General features: G+C 37.1%; 2 protein-coding genes across 5 annotated transcripts in view; one reads left to right on the top strand and one right to left on the bottom strand.

Moving 5' to 3' along the window:
- sgta (small glutamine-rich tetratricopeptide repeat (TPR)-containing, alpha) overlaps positions 1-7060 on the bottom strand; it is a 10214-nt gene extending 3154 nt beyond the window's left edge. For 2 of the 3 annotated variants that reach the window (XM_031322906.2, XM_036007070.1), the window contains exons 1-8: positions 6875-7060; positions 5035-5165; positions 4202-4305; positions 3233-3335; positions 3032-3131; positions 2201-2305; positions 668-803; positions 150-212 (exon numbers count right to left, since the gene is read on the bottom strand). In XM_031322906.2, the coding sequence (XP_031178766.2) occupies positions 150-212; positions 668-803; positions 2201-2305; positions 3032-3131; positions 3233-3335; positions 4202-4305; positions 5035-5134 (711 nt within the window). In that variant the 5' untranslated portion in view covers positions 5135-5165; positions 6875-7060. The remainder of the gene's footprint in view (positions 1-149; positions 213-667; positions 804-2200; positions 2306-3031; positions 3132-3232; positions 3336-4201; positions 4306-5034; positions 5166-6874) is intronic. The other variant, XM_036007071.1, reaches the window with a different exon arrangement.
- A 3562-nt stretch (positions 7061-10622) lies between these two features.
- The window catches only part of thop1 (thimet oligopeptidase 1), a 25969-nt gene continuing 24091 nt past the window's right edge, over positions 10623-12500 (top strand). For both annotated transcript variants that reach the window (XM_031322902.1, XM_031322901.1), the window contains exon 1: positions 10623-10758. In XM_031322902.1, the coding sequence (XP_031178762.1) occupies positions 10746-10758 (13 nt within the window). In that variant the 5' untranslated portion in view covers positions 10623-10745. The remainder of the gene's footprint in view (positions 10759-12500) is intronic.

Genomic DNA, 12500 nt, shown 5'->3' with positions numbered 1-12500 from the left:
ATATTCAATCAAACTTTACTCAGCTCACGGAGCAGACAGCCAACAGGAAGTACAGGAAGAGATACCAAAACATGACTCAGACTGAGGAGCATCAATATTTCATCTTGTGTTAAATATGATCCGACAGATGAAGAAACTGAAGCTCTCACCATGTTCATGAAGCCTGGGTTACTGAGGAGACCACCCAGATCCACTCCACCCATCCCTGCTGTCTGGGGAGGGAGGGGGGGAGGGAGGGAGGGAGACAGAGAGGGAGGGAGACGGAGAGGGAGGGAGACAGAGAGGGAGGGGGAGAGGGATAGAGGGAGGGAGGGAGAGAGAGGGAGGGAGGGGGAGAGGAGAGAGAGAGAGAAGGAGGGAGAGGGAGGGAGGGGGAGGGAGGGAGGGAGAGAGAGAGTGAGAGGGAGACAGAGAGGGAGGGAGACAGAGAGGGAGGGGGAGGGAGGGAGGGAGAGAGGGAGACGGAGAGGGAGGGGGAGAGAGAGACGGAGGGAGAGAGAGGGAGGGAGCGAGAGGGAGGGGGAGAGGGATAGAGAGAGGGAGAGGATTAATCCATCTACACATCACTGGTCAGTAAAATCTTTTTTTCCATATATATATATATATATATATAAACACATGTAAACCGTGAGACTGAACATTAATATGAGAGGTCCGGAGGTCTTACTGGGCTGGACGTCTCCATCTTCTCCTCGGCAACCTTCAGGTTGGACTTGTACGTGTCGTTGTCGGGGTCGAGAGCCAGAGCTTTCCTGTAGTAACTGGCTGCTTCTGTGTGTTTGTTGAGACTGGCCAGAGCTAGACTGGAACCAGGGACACAGAGGGACAGGTCAGGACCCTAGTCTCTAGTCAGGGCCCTGGTCTCTAGTCAGGGCCCTGGTCTCTAGTCAGGGCCCTGGTCTCTAGTCAGGGCCCTGGTCTCTAGTCAGGGCTTTAGTCTCTAGTCAGGGCCCTGGTCTCTAGTCAGGGCTTTGGTCTCTAGTCAGGGCCCTGGTCTCTAGTCAGGGCCCTGGTCTCTAGTCAGGGCCCTGGTCTCTAGTCAGGGCCCTGGTCTCTAGTCAGGGCCCTAGTCTCTAGTCAGGACCCTAGTCTCTAGTCAGGACCCTAGTCTCTAGTCAGGGCTCTAGTCTCTAGTCAGGGCTCTAGTCTCCTGTCAGGGCTCTAGTCTCCTGTCAGGGCTCTAGTCTCTAGTCAGGGCTCTAGTCTCTAGTCAGGGCTCTAGTCTCTAGTCAGGACCCTAGTCTCTAGTCAGGGCTCTAGTCAGGGCTCTAGTCTCTAGTCAGGACCCTAGTCTCTAGTTAGGGCTCTAGTCTCTAGTCAGGGCTATAGGGCTCTAGTCTCTAGTCAGGACCCTAGTCCTGAGTCAGGGCTCTAGTCTCTAGTCAGGACCCTAGTCAGGGCTCTAGTCTCCTGTCAGGGCCCTAGTCTCCTGTCAGGGCCCTAGTCTCTAGTCAGGACCCTAGTCTCTAGTCAGGACCCTAGTCTCTAGTCAGGACCCTAGTCTCTAGTTAGGGCTCTAGTCTCTAGTCAGGGCTATAGGGCTCTAGTCAGGGCTCTAGTCTCTAGTCAGGACCCTAGTCTCTAGTCAGGGCTCTAGGACTCTAGTCTCTAGTCAGGACCCTAGTCTCTAGTCAGGGCTCTAGTCTCTAGTCAGGACCCTAGTCTCTAGTCAGGACCCTAGTCTCTAGTCAGGGCCCTACTCTAGGTGGGGCTCTAGTCAGTGCTCTAGTCTCTGGTCAGGACCCTAGTCTCTAGTCAGGGCTCTAGTCTCTAGTTAGGGCTCTAGTCTCTAGTCAGGGCCCTACTCTCTAGGTGGGGCTCTAGTCAGTGCTCTAGTCTCTAGTCAGGATTGTGTGAGGCTACATTTTGGCTCATAAAGGAATATCTTCTGCTACGTGTCCCCCTCTCATTCCCCCTGCTCTGATGTTCCCCCCCCTCATTCCCCCTGCTCTGATGTTCCCCCCTCTCATTCCCCCTGCTCTGATGTTCCCCCCTCTCATTCCCCCTGCTCTGATGTTCCCCCCCCTCATTCCCCCTGCTCTGGCGTTCCCCCCCTCTCATTCCCCCTGCTCTTCCACAAAGAAGTCATTATATTTTGAGAATCTAAACTCTGACAGCGACTTCAGGACAGAATGAAATGTACAGCCAGCTGAGGAAGGAAGCAGCTGTAAAACATTGAGTGTGCGTTTGGTTTCCTCACCCCATCCTCCCGTAGGCTTTGCTGTAGTTTGGGTCGATGCAGATGGCTTGTTCACAGTCCTGCACCGCTCCTGCATAGTTCCCCAGTTTACTGTAAGCTGCAGCCCTACACACACACACACAGACAGTCAGACACACACACACAGAGTCACACACAGACAGACAGACAGACACACACAGACAGTCAGACACACACACACACACAGAGTCACACACAGACAGACAGACACACACACACACACAGACAGACAGACACACACACAGAGTCACACACAGACAGACAGACACACACACACAGTCAGATACACACACACACACACACACACAGAGAGAGAGAGACAGACAAACACACACACAGTCAGACAAACACACACACACACACACACACAGAGACACACACAGACAGACAGACAGACAGACACACACACACACACACACAGAGAGAGAGAGACAGACACACACACACACACAGTCAGACAAACACACACAGTCAGACAAACACACACACACACACACACACACAGACACAAACACAGAGAGAGACACACACACACACACACACACACACACACAGTCAGACACACACACACACACACACAGTCAGTCAGACACACACACACACACACACACACACACACACACAGTCATTGAGTCATTTGTTTATGTAAAAACAGTAAAACATCTGATCTCAGCTTATTAAATGTGAATATTTTCAGGTTTCTTCTCTCCTCTGTGGCAGTAAACTGACAAAACAAGACTAACAACTAACGATTATTATATTGTTGTTATTGTGGATTAATGTGTGGCTGTTTTTCCCGGCGGGGGGGCTGACCTGTTGCAGTAATAGACGGCGTTCTGAGGGTTGATGGCGATGGCCTTGGAGTAAAACTCAACAGCAACTGAGAAGTTCTCCACCTTCATTTGGTCGTTCCCTGCAGATGAAAACACACGGCTCATCATCTCGTTAATGACAGAGAAAGATACCGAGGACGGGATTAGCACAATACATCTACATATACCAACACGTCCTCACCGTCGCTTTTGAGGGCCTCGGCCTCTTCTCTCTGCTCCTCGCTGAGAGAAGACGGACGCTGTCGGGGGGCCGCGTTGTTGTTGACGTGCGACTCGGCTGGAAGCTGTAACACACACACACACACACACACACACACACACACACACACACACACACAGTAAGTCAGACATCACTGCCTCATGTCACAGAAACCCCCCCAACCTACAGCCGTCCTCATTTCATCCTCATAAACATGTCTCTATATGTGACATTATTATATATAAACATGTCTCTATATGTGACATTATTATATATAAACATGTCTCTATATGTGACATTATTATATATAAACATGTCTCTATATGTGACATTATTATATATAAACATGTCTCTATATGTGACATTATATATAAACATGTCTCTATATGTGACATTATTATATATAAACATGTCTCTATATGTGACATTATTATATATAAACATGTCTATATGTGACATTATTATATATAAACATGTCTCTATATGTGACATTATTATATATAAACATGTCTATATGTGACATTATTATATATAAACATGTCTCTATATGTGACATTATTATATATAAACATGTCTCTATATGTGACATTATTATATATAAACATGTCTCTATATGTGACATTATTATATATAAACATGTCTCTATATGTGACATTATTATATATAAACATGTCTCTATATGTGACATTATTATATATAAACATGTCTATATGTGACATTATTATATATAAACATGTCTCTATATGTGACATTATTATATATAAACATGTCTCTATATGTGACATTATTATATATAAACATGTCTCTATATGTGACATTATTATATATAAACATGTCTCTATGTAGTGTGCTAAGCTAAACGCTAAAGAGGGAAAGTTGCTGATTTTCACCTCTTCTTTTTAACAAAGTAAACTGTAAACTGTGTGTATTTCTCATGACAATGGTTTGTACCTTGGCCGTGGCCGTGGCGAAGATCTCCGGTAAGGTCATGGGCACGGCGAGCGTCTGGTCGTCGGTCGAAATCTCGAACGCCGTCTCCAAACACTGGACAGCAACTACAGCACAGACAGGACCACTTCACTGGGTTATAATGTGATTACACAGCAATCAGCACAGGGCTTTACCGCGTACACACTACACAACAACAAGTAGAGCTGTGTTTTAACAGGTTTCCTAAAGTCTAATTAGAAATCGTGTTCAGTAATTCTGATGTCACCACTGACCAAAATAATCCTGATTAGGATCTGTTCTATAGCCGAGCAGCTCTGATAGACAGGCACAAAAAGATATTTATGAGAAAATCACAAGAAAAATGCAACACAAATCCAATCTTAGACAGACAGACAGACAGACAGACAGAGAGAGAGAGAGACAGATAGAGAGACAGACTGACAGGGAGAGAGCGAGAGAGAGAGAGAAAGAGACAGACAGTGAGACAGATAGAGACAGAGACAGACAGAAAGAGACAGAGACAGAGAGAGAGACAGACAGACAGACAGACTGAGAGAGAGACAGACAGACAGAGAGACAGACCTTCTAGACTCTCAGAGAGACAGACAGAGAGAGAGACAGACAGACCTTCTAGACTCTCAGAGAGACAGACTGACAGACAGACAGCCAGACAGACAGACAGACCTTCTAGACTCTCAGAGAGACAGACAGAGAGAGAGACAGAGAGACAGACAGACCTTCTAGGCTCTCAGAGAGACAGACCTTCTAGACTCTCAGAGAGACAGACAGACAGACAGCCAGACCTAGACTCTCAGAGAGACAGACAGACAGACCTTCTAGGCTCTCCTCGGCGCTGGAGGTCAGGCTCCCGGCCTGCAGCTGATCATGGAGGAACTGGAGGATGGAGAAGGCGAGGCGCTTGTTGTCTGTCATGGTGACGGAGGCTGACTGAGGGAGAGAGACCTGAAATCATCCAAACACCAGGAGGACGAACGTCAACTCAGCTAGTCCAGGTATACACACTGGACATGTCACACATATTTACACCTTCTGCTACTTCAAAAGTTGTACGTCTCAGAGGTAAAAATATATATATACTTTTTTATCCAATACAGGGCTGTTTTTCTGTCACCACATCATAATATATATTCAAAAAAAGAAAGTCATAATATTTCAACAAAAAAAGTCATAATATTTTAACAAAGAAAGTCATAATATTTCAACAAAAAAATCGTAATATTTCAACAAAAAAAAGTCATAATATTTCAACAAAAAAGTCATAATATTTCAACAAAAAAAATCGTAATATTTCAACAAAAAAGTTATAATATTTCACAAAAAAATAATATTTCAACAAAAAAGTCGTAATATATCAACAAAAAAGTCGTAATATTTCACAAATAAGTCATATTTTAACTAAAAAAGTCATAATATTTTAACTAAAAAAAGTCGTAAATTTTCAACAAAAAAACGTGTAATATTTGAACTAAAAAAGTCGTAATATATCAACAAAAAAAGTTGAAATATTTCAACAAAAAGTCATATTTTTAAAGACAAAAAGTAACATTTACAGGAAAGAAAGTCGTAATATTCCAACAAGTAAGTTAATTGCTGAAGATTAAACTACCCAGCAGTATGAGCACGACCTTAAACATATAACTAGCTACAGTTATTACTCTGTTTAGCATTAGCATTAGCTTGTAGAAGATTCTAGAAGCTCTGGCTAAGTATAAGCTAAGCATGTCTGTCTTAGTAATGCTAACACCTGCCGGCTAACACTAGCCATCTTATCACATGAATCGTGATAAATACAAGCTGATAGTAGGCAGGCTGTTAGCTGTGGAGAAAGATAAGGGACGCGAGGTCAATCTTAACTAGAACCAAGTTAGTTCCTTTTAGCTTAGCCTTCCTGCTAGCTTATACGAATCCTCTATCGAAATTCTGGCAGTTTAAACGTGTTTTGTATATCGGCGAAAGAAAGTAGATGTAGGAATGAAATTAAGTAGAAATAATGGAAGCTGATATGTTTTAGGTAAATTCGGCAGCAAATCATCTCAACAGAGTGTCACTGAAGTCTTATTTACGCTACTTAACTAACGTCACTGCCCATTACTGTACTTTGTATACCGAGAGGGAATGTGAAAATCAATGGGCGAACGCGGTACTAAAAGCTGTAACTGTATAAAAGTAAGTGTTACCAAGTGTTTGTTACATATGCCGAAGTGTAGAGTGCTTCTCAACAGTTAATTACATGTTTTCAATGTTGTTCTAACAGGCGTGTAGTTTTACAAAGAAGCAAAGCTACGTTGTATTAACAGAGTTTAAAAGGGGGTTTTGCGTGACGTGTTCTCCAAACTGCTAACGGCATGCCAAATTTGTTTTCCTAGGATGGCGAAGGCAAGCACCGCCCTACTCTCCCTCTGATTGGATAGTACTCGTTGCCTGCATTGGTTGGATTGGTTATGTTTAGAGAGAATGTCAGGGTAAGCCAGTCAGAGGCAGAGTAGGGCGGGACAAGCCTTTACCATCCTGGGGGGGGAGGGGGACTCGCTAATAGCACGATGCTAACGGTTAGCCAGCTAGCTGATTACATTCTGGTGCTGCCGTGTAAATATAAGAAACATGTCATGCTGCCTAATCTAACACGAGGACTCAGTAATGTGTTTTTCCTACCAGCTGTCTCTGTGTTTCAGGTGTGGATTAGCCCGGTAACGGATAAATTGACGTTAGCTCCGCTCCTTCGAGTTCGTGGCCGTCATTCAGCTAGTTTATTAGCTTATTAGGTTGTCGCGTTAGTTATGTCGTCATGCGTAGGCGCCGGCGTGGTGTAGTTCGTGTCCGGCGTCAAGTTATCAGCAAAAACTACAATACAATACAGAACGTTTGTCAAACTCGCCTTCAGAATAAAAGCATTATAAAGTGAAAAAAATGTAAAAAAAAAAAAAAAAAACTAGAATACTTATGTTGTTATACTTATATGTATGTTGTTGTTGTTACACTGCTGCAGCTTCAACTAAATAATACTCCAAAACACCCTGTCGATTTCTCAAAATGACTATTGTCTTACTGTTTACACATTTAAATTGTAGTTTTTTTTTTACTTATTTCAAGAATTTTTCAACTTTTTTTTCCAGAATTTTTCAACAATTTTTTTCTCAGAATATTTTCTCCTTTCACATACTTATAGTTCAACAGTTTATCGATTTATCAATTGTAATTGTTTTTTTCTCAAAATATTCTGATTTCTTTTCATCCTAAATGTAGTTTTTCTAGATAGATAGATATATCCTTTTATTAATAATCCTTTGCAGGAAATTACAGTGTCACAGCAGCTTCAAGACAGACATAACACCACACATTTACTCAAATATATCCATACCAATAAGTTAAAATACAAAAATATAAACAAGGGAAAGTTATTTTTGTGCATTATGGAGTCGTATAGCAGCTGGTATGAAGGACTTCCTATACCGCTCCGACTTGCACATTGGTGCCATCAGTCTTTGACTGAAGGTGCTGCTGTTTATCACCTTCAGGAGGTGGAGTCAGTATTGATCCTAGTTTATTTAATGTTCTGGCCCCTGCCACCTGCTGGACTGTCTCTAGTTCACCCTTGACCACTGAGCCGGCCTTCTTGATGAGCTTGTCCACTCTGTTGAAATACTCTGAAAAAGAAGATGAAATATTCTGAAAAAAAAAGATGAAATATTCTGAAAAAAAGAGATGAAATATTCTGAAAAAAAAGTTGAAATATTCTGAAGAAAAAAAAAGAGATGAAAAAGAGATGAAATATTCTGAAATTTTTTTGAAATATTCTGAAAAAAAAAGATGAAATATTCTGGAAAAAAAAAGTTGGAATATTCTGGAAAAAAAGAGGTGAAAAAGAGATGAAATATTCTGAAAAAAAATTTGAAATATTCTGAAAAAAAAAAAAGATGAAATATTCTGGAAAAAAAAAAGTTGAAATATTCATGAAAAAAAAGATGAAATATTCTGGGGAAAAAAAAAGTTGAAATATTCTGAAAAAAATTTTGAAATATTCTGAAAAAAAAAAAGATGAAATATTCTGGAAAAAAACGTTGAAATATTCATGAAAAAAAGTTGAAATATTCTGAAAAAAATTTGAAATATTCTGGAAAAAAAAGATGAAATATTCTGGAAAAAAAAAGTTGAAATATTCATGAAAAAAAGTTGAAATATTCATGAAAAAAAGTTGAAATATTCTGAAAAAAATTTGAAATATTCTAAAAAAAAAAAGATGAAATATTCTGAAAAAAACAAGTTGAAATATTCATGAAAAAAAAGATGAAATATTCTGAAAAAAAAGTTGAAATATTCTGAAAAAAAGATGAAATATTCTGGAAAAAAAAGATGAAATATTCTGGAGAAAAAAAAAAGAGATGAAAAAGAGATGAAATATTCTGGAAAAAATTTTGAAATATTCTGAAAAAAAGATGAAATATTCCGAAAAAAAAGATGAAACATTCTGAAAAAAAGAGATGAAATATTCTGAAAAAAAAGTTGAAATATTAAAAAAAAAAGTTGAAATATTCATGAAAAAAGAGGAAATATTCTGAAAAAAAAGTTGAAATATTCATGAAAAGAGATGAAATATTCTGAAAAAATTTTGAAATATTCTGAAAAAAGATGAAATATTCTAAAAAAAAAAAAGAGATGAAATATTCTAAAAAAAAAGAGATGAAATATTCTAAAAAAAAAAAAGTTGAAATATTCTAGAAAAAAAGTTGAAATATTCTGAAAGAAAGATGAAATATTCTGAAAAAAACCGAAATGAAATATTCCGAAAAAAAAAAAGAAGAGATGGAATAGTCTGAAAAAAAAGTTGATATATTCTGGGGAAAAAAAGAGATGAAATATTCTGAAAAAAAAAAAGATGAAATATTCTGAAAAAAAGTTGAAATATTCTGAAAAAAGATGAAATATTCCGAAAAAAAAGATGAAATATTCCGAAAAAAAAAGAGATGAAATATTCTGAAAAAAAAAGTTGAAATATTCAAAAAAAAAGTTGAAATATTCATGAAAAAAAAAGTTGAAATATTCAAAAAAAAAAAGTTGAAATATTCATGAAAAAAGAGGAAATATTCTGAAAAAAAGTTGAAATATTCTGAAAAAAGATGAAATATTCTGAAAAAAAGAGATGAAATATTCTAAAAAAAAAGTTGAAATATTCTGGAGAAAAAAAAGAGATGAAAAAGAGATGAAATATTCTTAAAATTTTTTTTGAAATATTCTAAAAAAAAAAAAAAAAAGATGAAATATTCCGAAAAAAGAGATGAAATATTCTAAAAAAAAAAAAAAAAGTGGAAATATTCTTAAAAAAAAAGAGATGAAATATTCTAAAAAAAAAAAAAAAAAGTTGAAATATTCTAGAAAAAAAGTTGAAATATTCTGAAAGAAAGATGAAATATTCTGAAAAAAAAAAAAAAAAAACGAGATGAAATATTCCGGAAAAAAAAAAATGGAATAGTCTTAAAAAAAGTTGAAATATTCTGGGGAAAAAAAGAGATGAAATATTCTGAAAAAAAAAAAGTTGCAATATTCTAAAAAAAAAAAAGATGAAATATTCTAAAAAAAAAAAGAGATGAAATATTCTAAAAAAAAGAGATGAAATATTCTAAAAAAAAAAAAAGTTGAAATATTCTAGAAAAAAAGTTGAAATATTCTGAAAGAAAGATGAAATATTCTGAAAAAAACCGAAATGAAATATTCCGAAAAAAAAAAAAGAAGAGATGGAATAGTCTGAAAAAAAAGTTGATATATTCTGGGGAAAAAAAGAGATGAAATATTCTGAAAAAAAAAAAAAGATGAAATATTCGGAAAAAAAGTTGAAATATTCTGAAAAAAAGATGAAATATTCTAAAAAAAAAGAGATGAAATATTCTAAAAAAAAAAGAGATGAAATATTCTGAAAAAAAGTTTAAATATTCTGAAAAAAAAGATGAAATTTTCTAAAAAAAAAAAAAAAAGTTTAAATATTCTGGAAAAAAAAAGATGAAATATTCTGAAAAAAAAGTTGAAATATTCTGGAAAAAAAGATGAAATATTCTGAAAAAAAAGAGATGAAATATTCTGAAAAAAAGTTTAAATATTCTGAAAAAAAAGATGAAATTTTCTAAAAAAAAAAAAAAAGTTTAAATATTCTGGAAAAAAAAAAGATGAAATATTCTGAAAAAAAAGTTGAAATATTCTGGAAAAAAAGATGAAATATTCTGAAAAAAAAGAGATGAAATATTCTGAAAAAAAGATGAAATATTCTGAAAAAAAGTTTTAATTTTAAATGTTGACCCAGAAAAACTAAAAAATTGAATGGTCGACGGAAAGACAATACAACAGGTTAAAAAATATATATATATTCATTTTGGCGGGGTTAGTTTGGCTCAGAATGCTCCTCCTCTGGTATTTTATTTTGAAAGTATGACCGGAAGTTTAACTGTTCTCGTGTCGCAGCTTTAACGGTCCCGTACTACTCCGCCTGATTGTGAACCAACACCGACCTAACGTACCTTCATTCAAAAACTGAACTATGGGGCCGACAGGTGAGTAATGTCCTCATGTTTGTAATGTGACTGAATCATTTTAATGTGGCAACATCTCCGCGGCCGCCATGTTTCTTCTCTGACTGTCTCTCTCATCATTTAGAATGAATTAGCTTTGATTACTGAGTGGGGTTTAGCTCAGTGCTAACGTTAGCATTCTAAGCAACCGTTAGTCTCGTATGAGCCGTTATATTTAAAAATGTTCTAGTTAAATTATGTCAGCTGTCAGTTTAGTACATAATAACCAAATTACACCCGCTGTTATACTTTGGCGACTCGTGTCTCCGCAGTTCTGCCTCGGTCCTCTGTCCTGTTTCTGTGTAGCATGTTAGCTGTTAGCTCACTCTGCTTATTCATTCAGCTAACTGACGTTTAATCAGTCAGATGAGCCGTTAGTTAACTCTCCGGTTGGACCCGTTATCAAAATGTCTAAAATTAAACGCTTTGTAAACGCTATTTCATTCCTCTAATATTAGTCAAAATAATTCCTCATTTCAGCTTTTTTTACTTAAAAATAAGGGACAAAAATGTCAGAAAATGTGTCAAAATAAGGGACAAAAATGTCAGAAAAAGTGTCCAAAATAAGGGACAAAAATGTCAGAAAAAGTGTCCAAAATAAGGGACAAAAATGTCAGAAAAAGTGTCCAAAAAAAGGGACAGAAATGTCAGAAAAAGTGTCAAAATAAGGGTAAAAAATGTCAAAAAAAGTGTCCAAAATAAGGGTCAAAAAGTGTCCAAAAAAAGGGACAAAAATGTCAAAAAGTGTCCAAAATAAGGGACAAAAATGTCAGAAAAAGTGTCCAAAAAAAGGGACAAAAATGTCAGAAAAAGTGTCCAAAAAAAGGGACAAAAATGTCAGAAAAAGTGTCAAAATAAGGGTAAAAAATGTCAAAAAAAAGTGTCCAAAATAAGGGTCAAAAAGTGTCCAAAAAAAGGGACAAAATAAGGGACAAAAATGTCAAAAAGTGTCCAAAATAAGGGACAAAAATGTCAGAAAAAGTGTCCAAAAAAAGGGACAAAAATGTCAGAAAAAGTGTCAAAATAAGGGTAAAAAATGTCAAAAAAAGTGTCCAAAATAGGGTCAAAAAGTGTCCAAAAAAAGGGACAAAAATGTCAGAAAAAGTGTCCAAAAAAAGGGACAAAAATGTCAGAAAAAGTGTCCAAAAAAAGGGACAAAAATGTCAGAAAAAGTGTCCAAAATAAGGGACAAAAATGTCAGAAAATGTGTCCAAAATAAGGGATAAAAATGTCAGAAAAAGGGACAAAAATGTCAGAAAATGTGTCAAAATCACCGGGAAAATAAGCATCACAAAAGTGTAAATGTAGTATTTTGACCGGAGAGGACGAGGTCACGGTCGGCGGGGGGTTGAGGGGACGTCACAGGGGAATAGGAGAAATATTTTAACTTACAAATATCACCATGAAACTTCCACAGCTGATTACCGACATTAAGACATAACATCGGAAATGTTATGTTTCAATTGATTCCAATACTAATTTTGGGTGAATTTTAGGAGAAATCTATCAACACAAATAGACATAGATAGTGCAGTAAAATCTTTTTCATTCTACTAGTCTGAAAGAAGACTGGTCCAACATTTACATTTTTCACGGTGAATTTCAGCCTCAGACTGACAGCTTGGATTGCCAATTTAACAATCTCCCAAATAGAACGTATGAAATGAACAATGCGCCAAACTCCATTTAAAAATATGTCGATTTAAAGTTACAGCCGCCCGATG

The sequence above is a fragment of the Sander lucioperca genome, chromosome 11 (genome assembly GCF_008315115.2).
Source record: "Sander lucioperca isolate FBNREF2018 chromosome 11, SLUC_FBN_1.2, whole genome shotgun sequence".
Classification (NCBI taxonomy): Eukaryota; Metazoa; Chordata; class Actinopteri; order Perciformes; family Percidae; genus Sander; species Sander lucioperca.
Note: the sequence above shows the minus strand (reverse complement) of the source record. Positions and strands in the feature narration are given on the sequence as shown.